General features: G+C 39.3%; 1 protein-coding gene across 2 annotated transcripts in view; it reads left to right on the top strand.

Moving 5' to 3' along the window:
* Nucleotides 1-582: 582 nt before the first annotated feature.
* The window catches only part of snx17 (sorting nexin 17), a 28038-nt gene continuing 11933 nt past the window's right edge, over nt 583-16687 (top strand). Inside the window, exons 1-7 of one of the 2 annotated variants that reach the window (XM_056363268.1) lie at nt 583-891; nt 1245-1366; nt 5775-5849; nt 7603-7720; nt 9309-9373; nt 11257-11367; nt 13180-13270. In XM_056363268.1, the coding sequence (XP_056219243.1) occupies nt 1307-1366; nt 5775-5849; nt 7603-7720; nt 9309-9373; nt 11257-11367; nt 13180-13270 (520 nt within the window). In that variant the 5' untranslated portion in view covers nt 583-891; nt 1245-1306. Of the gene's footprint in view, nt 1367-5774; nt 5850-7602; nt 7721-9308; nt 9374-11256; nt 11368-13179; nt 13271-16687 lie in introns of both variants that reach the window. The other variant, XM_056363267.1, reaches the window with a different exon arrangement.

Genomic DNA, 16687 nt, shown 5'->3' with positions numbered 1-16687 from the left:
ATTATCTGTCCATCGTGCATAGAATAATTGAGTAAGGAGTGAACACATAAAGCAAGCATCATTGTTGTTTATTTGTGCATAAAATTTGATAAAATGTGGAAATACTTCATTCTAAATCTAAAAAAAACACCTTTTGTTTAAATTCAATGTTGTAATGCAAATAGGTCAAATTTCATTATGTAAAAGTATTCTGACTTTTTTTTTCCTCATTCAAAATTATTAAGTGAAATAAATACCACGGCTGTAACATCAATAGTTCTATTTAATTTGATTTCTGAATTTTTTGACGAAAACTAGACGCATTTTTCTGACTAATGAATTTTGACTGCGCTTTCACTGTCACTTTGGGTTGCACCAAATAAAGTGGGGACCTCGATTTAGAAGATTTTTATAGTATTCAAAATACATGAGAAGTCATGTTTGTGGCATATTACTAAAATTACTTAACTCTTTTTTATCTATAGTGTAATACAAGTGACAGAAATAATGTCACTGTTCTCTTATTTTCTTTCACCCGTAATGACTGGGACATCCCCGGTCGAAGATGAAATGGTTTGGCCCCGAAGGATTGTTGCAATGCCTCTTGATGGGCCACTAGATACACATAACACAGAATGGCTTGACGCTAATGGTACATCTACGTTTTCTGCGATTTCTGTCACATTTTATCCATGTATATACTCCTTCGCCGAGCACACTTTTCTTCAGCAAATGTAGGAGATAGGAAAAAACAAGCAAAAACCACAACAAGTGCAACTGTCCCCTCTCATATTTCGAAAGGTTTACCAACGGCTCTGCGACGGTGTGGGCTTTGCAGGAACCAACTGCACCTTTGATCCTGAAACTTCATCCGGTTACGCTAATGAACTGATTTACCTGTGAATTCTTGCAGTGAGTGGTTTTAAGTTATCACGAATTACTTAAAAGTGCGTGGAAAAAGATATTTCAACGCCAACATTGAAGGTGTAATTACTTAACACTTGCAACATGGCTGCTGCGGGGACGGCAGTGAGAAAAGTTTAACACTGACGTGGGAGAAGTTTTATGTGGATGCTAGCTGGTACATGAGTTGTTGTCCAGATAATAAACTCGTCGGCAGTCTGCTCCAGCCTGGCACCGCTTTCCCCGGACTTACAAACCAGTGGATGAACCGTGTGAGAGCCTCCTCCTCCTCTGTAGTCACCGCCGACAGTCACTGCAGTGGACTTTGTGGGGAAACTGTGGTGTCTTTTTCTCCATCGTAGGCTGTGGTGGTGGCGTTAAAGGACTTGTCGTCTGGCAGCGGCAGACTGTGTTTCGTGTTAAAATGCATTTTTCCATCCCCGAAACGGAGGTTCGTTCGGGAGAAAATGGATCAACCTATGTGGTGAGCATGATAATTTGTGTTTTTGTTTTACCCGCTTTCACTTAGCCTGTGTTAAACGATGGTTTCAGCTGGCCACAGGTCGGGCTAATGTCAATGCAGCATGAGTTTTTGTGTTTACTGTTATAAATGATCTGATGACATGAGCAGTGATTTGTCAGCACAAGACAACAACTGCCTAATGCAATAAATAAATCAGCTGTACCCTCTGTTAGACCACAAAGTGCTCATTTGTGTCACGTATCCAATTCATGTGTTTCATTGCATTACAGTCTAGATAAGTGAGTAAACTTGATTTGGAAAATTAAAACGTGAGCAAGTTAAGTAAAAGTGTTGACCTCCAGTGTCTGCTGGTGTATTCTGACAAGCAAGAGACTATATAATTCTGTGATGCAACTGAAAGCATCAACAAGAAATAAATCCCCGCCCTTCACCATGATTTAACTTTTTGACATTGAACTTTGTCTTACATGGTAGTTGTGGTACTGTGACCACAAAATGTTGCACTGCTCAGATATGTCTGAAGTTGGCACAAACTGACATGTCATTTACTGACATCAGAAGAAACTTGAGTGTGGCAAAGTCTCTGATGTCTCACCTTGCACACGACAGAGTCCCTTTTGTTTTACAGATTTGAGTCAGCATTTCAGTTTTGCCTTCATCATGATGGCAATACTCGTTGTTATTCAGAGGAAAACTACAGCCAACATTGCTGGATAGTTGGCTCCTGTAGCCTGTGTGTTTGTTTTCTTTCACTCTATTGTGCTTCCCATTGTCTTTTAAATGCTGTTTTATACGCTATCTAATACACTTTGAATTGCAGTTGTGTTTGAATGGTGCTACGACTTGTGTTGCCTTGACACATTGGCAGACAGTGTTGAGAGGATATAATTCATGGTGGTTGGTCAAGGACAGCCAGAGTGAAGCATCACAGACATAAACCATTTCAAGGTTTTCCTCATGAACCATGGACGCCAGTCAGTCACAGACACAGTCAGGATACATTCTGCTAATGTGTGGCAGAGGCAGTATTGTTCCAAACAATTACTGTCAACTCAACATAATTTTCCCTTGATGATTTAGAAAACATTTGGACAACAGCTCTGGTGTGAATGCATGTCTTTTAACATAACTATAAACAAGATCTACCCATGAATAAAAGTCATTATGTTGCTAGGGAACGACTGGGTTCAAGTTTATTTCTTGTCCCTTATGAATATGATATGAACTAGCACTAAAACAACAAACAGACGTAGGATATTAGGTCTATTGTTTTGTTTAAAAGTTTTTGTATCAGATGCTTTACAGAAGAATGCCTCTACACTCATATTTGCCAGATGCTTTGAAATAACATCTGCAACATCTGATTTCCATGTGATACCACACTGGCTGTTCTCAATGTCACATAACTTTCGTATGCTCTTTTTGCATCTCAACTCCATGTGCTCCAAAGAGGAAAAAAAAAAAAACTTGGCATAAGCTTTTTAATATTTGTGTGTTCGCAATTACTGCTGTACAAACATGTTCAAAATTAGCTTTGTCTTTAAAACGCAGATACTTCCCCTGGAGAAGTGGTGGACATAGTATTTTATGTGGAGGAATTTAGTGTATTATCAGTTATTGTCCCTCAACATTGTTCTGCAAACACCTACTCTTTCTACCGGAAGTCAGTATGTTTCTAAACTGAGCATTTCAGGTGCCATATCTGGCTCCTTTCTACCTGGCTGAGTGCATTTTTATTACTGTACTGCAGTGGGAGCTTTAAAGCTGCGGCTTTTCACCTCTCAGCTGGCAGTCCTATGACTGTCATTGTGACCTTCCTGTAACCAGCCTACAGGAAGGGACTTTGCTTGATTATAATGCTGAGAGATGTGTTGTGTACCTTGGAACCAGTAGGCAACAGAATCTGCCGAGTTTGCATAGGGCTTTTTAGAATAACAAGGGCAGCAGTTTTTTTAAATATGGAGCTATTCCCGTGCTAACACAGACAAATCTTTATTTTTGAGTGCTCATGCTTCCTGTTATCTCGTAGACTTTCTGTAACTTCTTTGTGGTTCACTGGGTATTTACAGTATGCGTTTGTGGGTGTTTAAAAGAGAGATAGACTTTGGTGCTACTCTAAGTAATAGTGACTCATTTACTTTGGGAAAGAACCAGGTGAGGACTTTGATATGAACAAGTTCATCTGTTTCTCTTTATGGTTTTGCAAGCTGTATAGATGTATAAGTGAAGAGACACACATGATTTTTAAAATGTGTTCAAATAGGCACTCATTTTAGGACCGAAACTGATTTCAACCCACCCATGCGTCATATTATGTGAAAAGAAGGTTGGTGCAGGGCTGGTGGAAATGCAGTGATGAAAAAAGCACAGCCTGCACACTGACTCCAAACCACAACTTTTCGATCACCGTCGAATCTTTGTCAGATGAAAAATATAAAGGCAACATTTTGATCCCAGTTAGGTCTTCTTTATGACAAAAACATTTATATGACATTTAGATTCCAGATGGATCTTCATCAGGTCAGAAACATTTAAATGTTTCAACAAACATTTGGACAACATTTTTAAATGTTTTTGACCTGATGAAGATCCGATTGAATCAAAATGTACAGAATTTAATAGATTTTTGGTTTGGAGTTAGAGCAATAGATCATTGTGGTTATATTCAAAGTCATGCATCCTGTTGAACTATCCCTGAGTTGAACTGCTTCCAATTCACAATAAATTAGGGTAATTTTTTTTGTGTTATCAAACAGAGCTAAGACATTCTGCATACTCATTCTTCCTTCCTGCCTGGATACTGCCTACATGTGCATTTTTCAGTCCATTCCCTGGCTTTCCTCCAAAAAATTTTTTTAGCCTTCCTCTTTCCCTCCTGAAGTTTTAATTTGTGCATTCCCTGTTTTCCTATTGATTGGTACTGTAGGCCAGTGATGGCATGTGCAACTGCATGCAACAGAATGGTCAGGAGTCTTCAAAACCCCTTTTGTTTGACAGATGACCCACCATGTTGACTATAAATATTCATTGAGACAGAAGGGGAAGGACATTAAAGCACCAAGAGTTTGTGCTTTCACACCCAAATAGGAAATCTCCTCAACAAGCATACAGAGCGCACTTCCTCTCATCCCTGGCCAGAGCTGTACACAGTCTTTTGGAACCTGAAATTTTCTTAACAAATGAAGGAAATATTATCAATAACAAAATAGCCCAGTCATAATCATGAGTTACGTTTCTTCAATTTTAGTTACTTTTGACAAGCAAGAGTAACGAAAAGTAATTGGTCTCCTGTTGTATAATGAATTTTTTTTTTTTTTTTTTTTTTTTTTTTTTTTAGGAAAAGATAGCAGCCGCTTATTGTTTTTATCACAACATTAGCCAAACCTTTAGCAGCTTTTGACAGTGAGTCATCATCAGTAGATTCTATGCAGGAAAAGTTTGTTTGTCATATTTTTCAGCTATTGTCTTTAAAAGAAAATGAGGACAGTTTTATTATTTAGAGCGGCAGGTTTGACTGGTGGTTAAATAGACTTGTGGTACCTTGTGAAAAACACTGTATTCTTTTAGAGTTCAAGGGTGCTGTTTTGTGAGGGAGCCTGTGTTTGGGTAAACTTAAAAGTTTTTTTCCCCCCTTCACTTTGTTATTCATGTGGTTTAGTGTCATTCCCAGCACTTAATGAGGCATCTGATGTGAAAATTATGACTGCAAGCAGATTGCTGATTCCAAGTGGTGGTTTTTTGGAGGAGTATCCAATGATAGCTCCTGTCAAAACAAACAAGGGGTTGTTTCAGAGAGAGAATTAAAGATTCTGCCTGTGATTTTTTTTTTTTCTTTCTTTATTTGTTAGCTTTCAGCATAATGCAAGTGGCGGCTGTTTTGATTGGAAAATATGCAGCAGGTTCTGTTTTCCTGTGTGGAAGTCAGCAGGGTTTGATTGAATCCACATTCACACTTCATTAGTTTGGTCTTCCTAATGAAAACAAAGAGCGAGGAGACACTCGGTAGTGAGATAAGTTGAAATAAGTTGAGAGTTATGAGAGCTGAATTACTGTTGCTTTTCTGTCTTTCACCTGTTGTTGTTTTACCTCTGTACTGCATTTATGAAATGGCAACTTGGGAAATGCATTTGAAGAAATTAACATCAACTTTGGACTGATGGATTTTATATATATTTATTTTTTACAGTTGAAGAAAGCATATTGTTGTTTAATACTCATCCCTATGCACTTTGAGCATCTTTCTGTCTATGTTTGATTCTTTTATTTTGACATTTTCATGTCCTGTGAATCAACCTACAAGTTTGTTTTGAGATGGATGACTACAAGCATTTGAAGTTCAGTTTCTCTGTAATATGTCAGACTTTTACACAGTCTTTCTCCTCACATTTGTCCCCACTCTTTCCCACAGGCATACAACATCCATGTCAATGGTGTCCTGCACTGTCGGGTACGCTACAGTCAACTTCTTGGCCTCCATGAACAGGTAAGGCTTAAGCCATCATAATATACCCATGGCTGTCAGTGTGCTTAGACCAGAATTGACTGGTTCTGCATGCGTAGCCCACTGAACGCTGTTAAAATGCCACCACATCCACCCAGCGTGACCTTTTACTCGTCTTTGTGTCATACGGTCGATACGCCAGCGTCCCGTCACTTTCGATCAGGAGTGTGATGGCTTGAAGTCTCGTGCTGTTGTCCCACCCAGAGTTCAGACTATTGCATGTAAATGGGCAGCATTGTGGAGGAGGATGGAGGGGGTGGGTGACATGGAAGGAATGTTCTTGGCATTTCTTTCACTTCACCTGCTGGGAAAAGGAACTTAATCTGAAAAAGCAATGTTGTTGGAAAGAGTAGAGTTGCCTGGTCTCAAGCATTTTTTGGTTTCTGCCTTAGTGAAACTTTAAACAGAGCCACAGCTATTTGTTTGTTTGTTAGAGCTATGTTATTAGGCAATTGGTGTATTCAGTGCGTACTTTTGTTTTTGCAGTGCAGTGGTTGAAAATAAATATAGTCCTGAAAGTGGCTTATGCTGAAGAGGTACATGCGTTGTTTGCAAAAGATGGATTTAGTTGTTGCATGTCTGGTTGACTTCCTGTGCTATTAGATAACACAAAAGTGTTAAAGAAATGCCCAGCTTCATGTTTCATACATTAATAAGCAAGCAAGGGCCAAACTTTGCTATGTTCTTCCCCAAGTCTGTATTAACCAGTCTGACAGTTGCCGTTGCCTGGCAACAGGGTGTGGGAAAGACACACTCGAATCTTTAAGCATCAACCCCAAAGGGCTTTCTGTGGCGTACGTGTGACCCCAAAACATTCTGGTGATTGCGGCACTCACACTCTCGCTCATTTATTGCTGAGAAAATTTGAATGTTAATTGCGGCTCTTGTTTTCTCTTCTGTAAAGACTCGTAACAAGCTGAGTTTTATTTCAGATTTAGGGGACTCTGATGAATCTGTAACCTGTGCTCAGTGTCTGCCTCCTGAGCTGATTTGTATGTGTAACCAGTGCTGCCTCTGGCGTACTGAAAATACCAAAGGGCAGTATGTTGAGGTGAAAATCACCTCTCTTCCTCTGGTGCCTACTGTGGTCTGCTTTCATCATTCCATATGTGCAGGACCTGAGGACTTTATAACGAGAAAAAAATGTGTTCATGAATTCCTAATGATGAGTGTGATGCACAGCTTTTGCCCGCAGCGAGATACAGGTTAAAATTAAACCACATTTGATGTGTGAGTCTAGATTCGTGAGGTCTTAGTTTAAGACCTCCACAGTTCAAAGCTACCAGCTTTAGATGACACAAAATGGGAAGAAATGAGTCAAAAAGCTGGAAGACAAAGTAAACTTGGAATGACTAGACATTCAGGGTGCCAGATGTGCCTGTGTGTGAGTGTGTGTGTTATGCACGGAAACTCCACCAGCTAGTCGTTGAAACAGGGCTTAAAATAAACCTGTGATTCATCTCAAGCAGCATGAACATACCTCTTAGAAAAATGAATCCACAACTCTTTAATTCAGGGTACTGCCACTCTGTGCTGAAGTTAATAAGTTTAATCATATAAACCCACATATCTGCTTTCACAGATGTTCTAAATTTTATATTTAAATAAAAATGAATTGAGCTTTCTGACTCTGCTCAAATATTCACTGTCAGAAGCAGAGAACTACAGGTTTTCATAGCCCTTCAATACAGCAACCTCTTTGTTTAGGTTCACAACTTGTGTTTCGCACCAACAGATAAAGAAAGAATATGGCAGCAATGTGGTGCCTGCCTTCCCTCCAAAGAAGATCTTCACACTGACTCCTGCTGAGGTCGAACAGAGACGGGAACAGCTGGAGAAATACATGCAGGCTGGTAAGTTACTCACACTGAACGGACTTTTTACTCGTGGGTTGTATTGCATTTTAATTCATTTCTGGCTGAATTTTAATTGCAGCTACAATGAGCTTGTTTCTGTCAGTGTTTAAATTACATAGTACTCCTCTGTGAATTGCTATTCACATGTCCCTGCTAATGTATTTCCTCTTTTCCGTATGGGTGGGGGTGGGGGTGGGGGTAGGGGTGGGAGTGGGTTGTGTCTCACAGACTTTGTTTTACTTTGGTGCACAAACACTATTTCCTTGAAATATTTGCCTCTCCACAACAATCACGAGAATGACTTGGCTGTGTGTCTGCGGGGAGTCCAGCCATACACTGGTCTTTTCATGCCATAGAAAAGCAAAAAAAAAACAAAAACTGAAGAACTGATGATCTGAGCACAGTCAGCTGGGACACTGAGCCAAAGCCTCGCTAGACAGAGTTATGCTGACACACCTGAAAAAAAAAAATCCCTACTCAGGTTTTCAGACCTGGTAGGGTTTTTAAAAGTTTTATAGGTTTGGATCCTCTAGTAATGATCTGCTTCCCCTAGGGCCGCTCAACTTTTATCTGAATAAAAAAACTGAATGTCATAAAGAAGGCCTTCTTTTGCAAGTCTCATATCATGTTCAAGAAGCCAAACTGGAGTTTCATATCCAAGTTGGGGAGGTTTTCAACACATTGCCGAAATTTTGTAAACAGGTCGAGGGTGAGCTTTCTGCATACACACATGAGTACGTGGAACTGGCAGCAATGCGGAGGGTTTGTTTTAATCCTCTCAAGCACTGGCAGTTACAGCAGAACAAGGAAGCGTTGTTCGAGTGTGTATTTGCTCATAGTCTGGGAGCATACGCACACAGGGTGTTCTTGGCTACAAGTTCAGTTGGTTACATCATAGCTTTTTACATAGTTATGGAAAATGAACTGCCACAAACACAATCTGCTCTGACGCAGTTTGCTCACAGAATTTTCACATTTTGTCAAAAGGTTAGACTAATTTGTAAAAGGACAATAGTGTACACTGTGACACAAACACAATTAGTCAAATTGTAGTCATACAGGCTACATACATAAACAATAAACTGCCCTGCAACTGAAAACTGCATCAACAGAAAGCAAGAGATGTGAGCAGAAAAGAAGTGTTCATCTTGTCCTTTATTTACCAAATCTGTGGACTGCATGATGTTAAAACTGGTTTGTAATAATTTACAGTTAATTGAACCGATGCCAGATAAGAAGTTAATTAATTTTTTACTGACCTCCCTTCATAAAGTGCTTTTTTTTTTTTGCCATGTTAAACCAAATTGCCTCAACAAATGTCTTTAAAGGTCAAACCCATTTCACAGGAAAGAAAATCAAATTGTGCGATAAGAGGACAATTAGGAAGAATTAGGAAATGGCTCTGCCTAAGGAGGTTTATGTTTACACAACATCCACCGAAAGAGCCATAGCTAATTGCTCGAGGTAACAATTCAAAGGCAAATAACTCTTTTCGACTTCCGCTGCTCCAACAATATACAAATTTTGTAATTCTGTTGCTCTTTTGGTTTCTCTAATTTTTTTATTTTTGTATTTTATTTTACAGTACGTCAGGATCCCTTGCTCGGAGCCAGTGAGATGTTCAACAGCTTCTTAAGGAAAGCACAGCAGGTTGGTAGTTGTTGTTTTTCCTCCTACCTGCGTTAGGCTGTTTTCTGTTGGTCAACATGCCTGTGAGGAGGCAGGGCGTGCTCCTTGAACCAAAAGGCTGATTCAGTCATTTCTGCCCGGCTAGTAATTACTTCTGGCATTGTGGTGGAGTGAGGTAAGTGAGGTGGCTGTATTCTTACTGTGTGTCGCAGTTCGTGGCAGCACGTACTCTAATCTTGGATTGTGTCATCTCTACTTTTGAATTACTTGTCCTGTCGGATTAGGTTTTTGTTAGCGTTCAGATGTCTGTGAAATAATTACATCAGACATAAAGCTGAAGGGAAAGCAACCCTTTGCCAGACGGATATAGCAATATAGTTGCATCTTATGTGGGTGTGGGTCCTTTTGAACTATTATATCATTAAAAAAAAAAAAAGGAAACTTGAGCCACCAAATGATTCATCTCTGTGTGATTAGCCAAAAGGTCATTCTGCAGCACTAAAAATGCAAGAAAATTCTTAACTGTAGTGGGTGATTCTGTAATAACACAAACTCATGGTATGTTTGTTGCTGCCTGATAGAAAGAAAAAAAAAATTTTGCATCATTGACTCATTCAGACCAGGTAGCAGTGTTGATTCGTCATCATTCAAGCTGTGACCTGTATCCCCAGGAGGGCTGTAAATCCAATAACCTTCATGGACAGATTCATCCGTCTGCAGCCACATCACACCCATTCTGCTTCTCCTTCTCTGTCTTCCTCTCTCATTAGACTGTGTATTTGTCTCCCCCCCCCCCCCCCCCCCCCAGCGCCTTACAGTGCGCACTGCGAGGACAGCAGGTGCAGAATAGGAGATGAGTTACCACCCGCTGTTGTCATTTCATCTGCACCTTTAGTGGCAGGGATGTACTTGGAGACTCCCTGCAGAGGAAACAACGAAGATAAGAGATGATTTAGCAGTGGTGGTGAGAGACTGCCTCAGGACAGGAGAGACCGGGGTTATCCAGTTTAAGATTTCATATTTGGTATCTTCAGTTCAGAGGCTACTATTTAGAGTTTTGAAATATTCATAGGTTTTTTCAGTTCAGTTTATTTTCCTTACTTGTTATTCATTGATTTTTGTGGGTTTTTGTTCCATCATCTGCTTTTTTCAGTTAAGACATGAACAGAAGCACAAACACAGCACTAATAATGATTAAAACTCCCTTAATTTCTGTGTGAGCTCACAGCACTAAAATAAATGGATGGCACTATTAAAGCTGCAACAACTAGTATATTGCCAGAAAATTAATGCAACAGTTCTGATAATTGATGCCGACATTCTCTGGTCCCAGCTTCTCGAATGTGAATATTTGCTGGTCTCCTTATTCTTATATGATAGTAAACTGAATCTCTTTGGGTTTTGGACAAAACCAGACATCACCCTGGGTTCTGGGAAACTGGAATATCACCTTTTTGACACCATATAGAGGATTAACCAGGGACTAGAAAAGTTAACAGGGAAGTTGGAAAAAATTGCAGTTGGTTTTACACTTGGTGAATGAACTTGGTACCACAGATTCCAATCTTGACCCTAGAATCGACGCAGCTGTGTTCATATTTTTTTTTGTGTCAAAAGTTGATCATTAAAGTGAAAGGATTAAAGTGGCAGAGTAATCATATTTGATTTTATTTGCCAGTGTATAGTGGGATTAAAAACACTAAAAGAAAAGTGTAACTTATGAAATGTGCATCTTGTATGTTTTGTTTTTGTCTCCATTTGAAATTCAACTTCGCTTTGATAAACCCATATTTTTCCGCCCATGTGACCTGGTGGGATTTTGTTGTCAACTAATAGGAATGAAAACACATAGCTTACCCTTGAAGCTAAAGGAAAGCCTGTTATGTTTTGTGTCTTTCCCACAGGAGACGCAGCAGATTCCCACAGAAGATGTTGCTCTAGACATCTGCCTCTCCAACGGTCAGAAGGTTACAGTCAACATTCTGACCTCAGATCAGACGGAGGATGTCCTTGATGTAAGTGTCGAAGTGTGCTCTGTTAAAGAGAACATCAACACACCGGTTTCAACATTTTTTTTTCCAACTCTACACTTTGTAAATAGTTGTAATTTAACTTAGAAAAACAAAACAAAAAAAGCATCATTAATAACTGTTGCTAAATATGCTGTCTGTAGAAGTGGATGCCCAACTTAATTTGAAGAATATTGAGTTTATATAGTAAACAATCCACTTCAGTGTCTATATGTTATAATGTTTACAGATGGAAATTGTATGATGTAGTGCTAATTGATTCTGCAAGAAGTCTGGATAAGGTTAACATCATCTGAGGTCTTAAAAGGTTTTTGCTGTGTGTTATCAACCTTTGCAGTGTTGGAGTCTGTTTAACTGGAGGCATTTGATCTGGGCAGTTCATAACAGTGCTGACAGACACACGGGATTTCCTTCAGGCAGGCAATATTGCTGTAGACCATTCTGTAAACTCAATAGACGGTACATATCGTAAATCAAATGAAGACGCATTCATTTATGTAGACTGTCTTCACCAAGGCAACGCTTAAGGTCTTTATGTAGTCAGGGCTACTTCGATCTATCTAATAAAAAAATCACAACAGAATGACAATGTTCAAACAAAACAAAGTAAGATGGAAGGAACCAAACAAAACAAGACACTTAATATGATGAAAAGCCTGATGGGCATAGGTAACATAAAAATGGAATAAATCTTGGACAAGGCAGGTTAAAGCACCATGGACAAACTTTGTGATTAAAATGAGATAACAGCAAATGTACAAAACAGTCAGTAACATTGGTGATATTTAATATGTGGTGTTCATGTAGGTCAGGCCTTTTTTGCACGTGCACTTGATCTCTGCCCTGGATTGACCATAAAAACACACAACCCGCAACCGCACGCACTCTAAAATAACTCATCACAGTAAACATGCTGATGTGTCTTCATAATGTCCTTGACTATAAATCTCGATTGTTAGAGCTGTCTTTAAGTGCTCTCATGAAAGTTTCACCACACAGATAACCTCTGTTCACCACAGTAGAATATATTTCAGCCACAACAGAATTTCATGCAGTATGTGTGTGTGTTTTTTTTTTTTACTATAATTGCTGTGTTTTGTCTCAAAAATTCAACAACTGCAATCACATTTGTAGCAGTTGTGTCACAGGAGTTAAAAACCAGCTCACAGAAGAAATGGTACTATTAAAGCAGCAAAAATAGATTCTTTATATCAGAGTTGTCATGGAGAATCAGAAAACAATCTTTCTGTGTAAGAATGTAACAGTGATGAAAAGCCAAAGACAGTCAGTCATTTTATTTTTCATGATTCTAAAATGTTGTGATTTCTTCTGCAGTGGCAGTATACGCCTGGGTTTGTGTTTAATACTTGATAAATTGAGTCATAATAATGCAAGTTATTATTACAAAACAAAGCACATAAATCTTCTCAAAGCTAAAGGAGCCAGTATAAATCCTGTGTAACACTACAGCACTTTATTTGCTAAATCCTCCTCCATTTCAAATCTGTCACTTTAGAGGTGTTTGTACTGTAGAGATAGTAACGTTTGATTGTGGTTATATGCCTTTTCTTGATGTACTGCACATTCCAATCTTCAGTCAAAATTTTTTTCACTTCGTACTGAGCTGTTTTTTCTCCTGTTTTCAATCATGTTTATCTTCATTTCTCATATCTTCACGAAAGAAAAACAGATGAAGGACTGACATAATTGAATCTGATTGTGAAAATGAAAAAAATAATTCTCTCTTTCTCTCTCTCTCTCTCTTTCTTTCTTTCTCTCTTTCTCATTTCTTTGCAGGCTGTTGCAACAAAGCTTGACCTTCCTGATGACCTTGTTGGTTATTTCAGTCTCTTCCTCGTTCGTGAGGGTGTGGACGGAGGTTTAACATGTGAGTTTCAACATCCACGCCTTAAAAGCAACTTGACCTCATGTTACATTTCCTTTTCTCTGTTATTAGTAGAGAGAATTCTACATATAATGCACTAAAGTGCTTAATTGTTGGTCAATGAATATGGCAGCGAGAAAGCAAAGTAAACAGACAGAAATTATTTGTAGCTGAAAGTTTGAATTAGTTCGTAGCAAATATTTGAAGGATAGTTTTGTCCATTAGAAAGATCCTTAAAGTAGATCTGCTGATAATTTAGATCCACCCTTAATCCATTTAAGAGCTTCAGCTTTTTAAAATGCTAAAGCTGGAAATCATCAGATAACTGATGTTTATTAAAGCAGACGAAATGTGCAGAACACTTCGCTCTTTGATAAAATAATGTAAATATAAACTACTTTATCAGGTCAGCCAAGGACTGTTCTCAGAAGACACACATCACGCAGAACCAAGAGGACAAATTATTCTTACAAACACAAACAGAAGAAAATAGGATTTGGGATTAAAAACTAAAACTTTTGTTAAGCTTCACTGTAGAATAACTTTCTGCTAAAGCAAAGGGTATTATCTTCTGTAATGTCATGCTCTTGATTTTAGTTTTCTTTGACTCTGAATCCCCCACAATGAGGTGTAAAGAACTGCTCTGGCAGCGGTCCAACAGCTCAGTTTATCTGTCTCTTTGTTTGGCAAAATTCTCTAGTCTAATTAAAACACGACTGCATCGCCAATTTTTTTTGGGGGGAGAGGGAAATGGGGGAGTACATCAATTTACATACATATTACACATATGGTAGTAAACACATAAGATTTGTTTAAATGTCTAAATTTGAAGAAAATTTACAAGTCTTGTTAAACTTGTTCATTTACCAAAAATGAATTAATTCCGCAGTCAAATGTCCTGCCTGCCTGCGCAGAGAGCAGCTGCGCACACCACTCGAAGCGGGTTGTGGTAACAGATGGGTTGAAATTGTATGTATGTTTGTGGATTTTGTGTCTAGCTTGTGCTTCATACACAATCTGGCAACTAGGATTACATCAGACAAACATACAAAACGCATGGATCCATATATGACGATGATTTTTGACGAAGGTTGAGGCAGCTGGGTGATTATCTTGAAAATACTGGAAAACTTCCGGTAAAAACCAGAGTGCTGGCAGGTACGCACATGAGACATGATGCAGTTCTGACTGTATCTCTGGCTGGAATGCATGATTCATCTGCTGAAGCTAAGTGAGAGCCAGGCTTTGTGTGTTTGATGGCTGGCTCATGCAAAACAGTTGTGCAGTGCTCAGAGTGATCTTGAGCTTACGCACCCGGCCGTGTGCAGTGCTTTCAAGTTGAGAATGTACTTGTATGATATAGAATGTACTGTGTCTAAGCTCTGATATCTGACACTCGTCGGCTTCAAAATGGCATCATATTCTGGTTAGTGGAGTAATGTTTCTTTTGTGAAGAAGAGACTTCAGAAATTAATCTGCACTTTAAACTGCAAATCCATGCTGAAGGATGACATACTGTAAATACATAAATGAAAACATATCATTTTGGATGGGGTGAATGTATTTGTTGCCTGTATACATTTTATATCTGGAAAACGGGCAACTTAATTCACACTTTCATTTCCTCGCGTCTAGATTGGTGTACTTTCCTCCACATGAGCCTCAGCAAGCCGCTCCAAAGCATTTACATTTGGTTCAAATTGCAGCTGCCAGGCTTCTAACTACAACGAGCCGTCTGTCTCACATTACCTCTGTTCTTACATCCCTCCATTGGCCTCCTGTAAAGTTTAGAGTAAACTACAAGTTCCTGTTGATTACATATAAGGCACTGCATGACCTTGCCCCCAGTTACTTTTCTGATCTCCTCATTCCTCTCCAACCTCTCCAGTCCTCAGATCTCTGCCTTTTATCCATCCCTCCAACTGCAAAACAAAAAGTGACCCCCCCCCCCCCCCCCCCCCCCCCTTACTGTTTTAGCTCCAACCCTGTGGAATCATCTTCCCCAATCCATCAGATTTGCTGAATCTTTGGACTGTTTTTCAAGCAGCTTCTGAGAACCCATCTTTATAGGCAAGGCTTTTTATAGACCCCATCCCTGTGCTACCACAAACAGTTACTGTCATCAGGTGGGATTTTAACTGTTTCATGCAAGACCCCCTCGAAACTAAGATGGCAAGTCTCAAGGGGCAAATCCCCAAATACAGAGGAGAACATAAAATAATCATTTTGAAATAACCTCAGGGGCGCACCAGTGTTGCCACAGAGGTCGATCTTGTATGTCGGTTAGCATTATTTGGTAACTGTGTGAATATATGTACAGTATATGCCAATCATATCTCTCTAAAACTGTTTGTCTTAATGCAGTTAATCTGTGTTTGAGGGGGCAAGATAGCCATATAAACATGATGTAACCATGTCTGCTCTCAGATGTTGCCAAATTGCTTGTACTGTGCCAGCTATACCTTTAATATTTCATGGTGTATTATCAGATTGTGGGCATTTCTACAAATCAGTGAGTGTTTTATGGCAGTGATGGATTTTAGCATGATTTGTTTAAACAATATGATGAAGTTAGGTATTTAATTTGCTGGTTATTTTATCCCCATAAAATGTTTCTCTATTGTTTTTAATTTACTATATCACAATAGTAATATAGTAAACGCTATATCAATACAACAATGTAAAATTACATAAACCATGACAGCAGATGCTAGCATATCACTCACAAAAAAAGCTTTGCAGTTTTTCTGAGCAGTGCTCCAGCACCCTGTGCTCCGATGATCTGCTATCCTCTGAGCTCTTAGTTGTTTCATCCTGCTTTAAAACACACTTGAAACTCAAGTGTTCATACAGTATATGGCAGTTGACATGTGCTGCTAACCTAATTGGGATGCTACCTAACGTGACTTTTATTAGTAGGATGTTTTCCTACTCGTTATTAAGTCACTTAAATGTAAAGTTTTCCTCACTCTGTCGTGCAGGGTATACACAATAGAACTCCTCAGTACTTAGAAGGTGCAGGCATCTTTGTTTTGTACTCGCTTGTTTTTCCATAGGTAACTGTGTGAATGCAAATCATTGTAGGATATTTGCACCTGCATGCTGTCACAAGGACAACCACAATGACACAGGCAACAGAACAGGCAACAGCTTTCCACATCAAGATGTTTTAAGTATTCCGAATTCACTTTTCCATTTCATCACAGCCCTGTTGGGTCAAATCCCCCCCTACGTCCCTAAGGCGCTGCTCTTCTCTCGTCTTCCACCTGCCAAATGCTCCCCCCCGCCCCCACACGCACACACACACACACACACTCCTCACGCTAAATCCATTCCAGGCTGAAAATGGTGCCAGGTGAACTTGGAGAAATCTGTCAATATTGCAGGCATGTTGTATATTCTTGGTACAGTTTAAATCTG

The sequence above is a fragment of the Seriola aureovittata genome, chromosome 19, assembly GCF_021018895.1.
Source record: "Seriola aureovittata isolate HTS-2021-v1 ecotype China chromosome 19, ASM2101889v1, whole genome shotgun sequence".
Lineage (NCBI taxonomy): Eukaryota > Metazoa > Chordata > Actinopteri > Carangiformes > Carangidae > Seriola > Seriola aureovittata.
The sequence above is the reverse complement of the archived record's forward strand: the minus strand, read 5'-3'. Positions and strand labels throughout refer to the sequence as shown.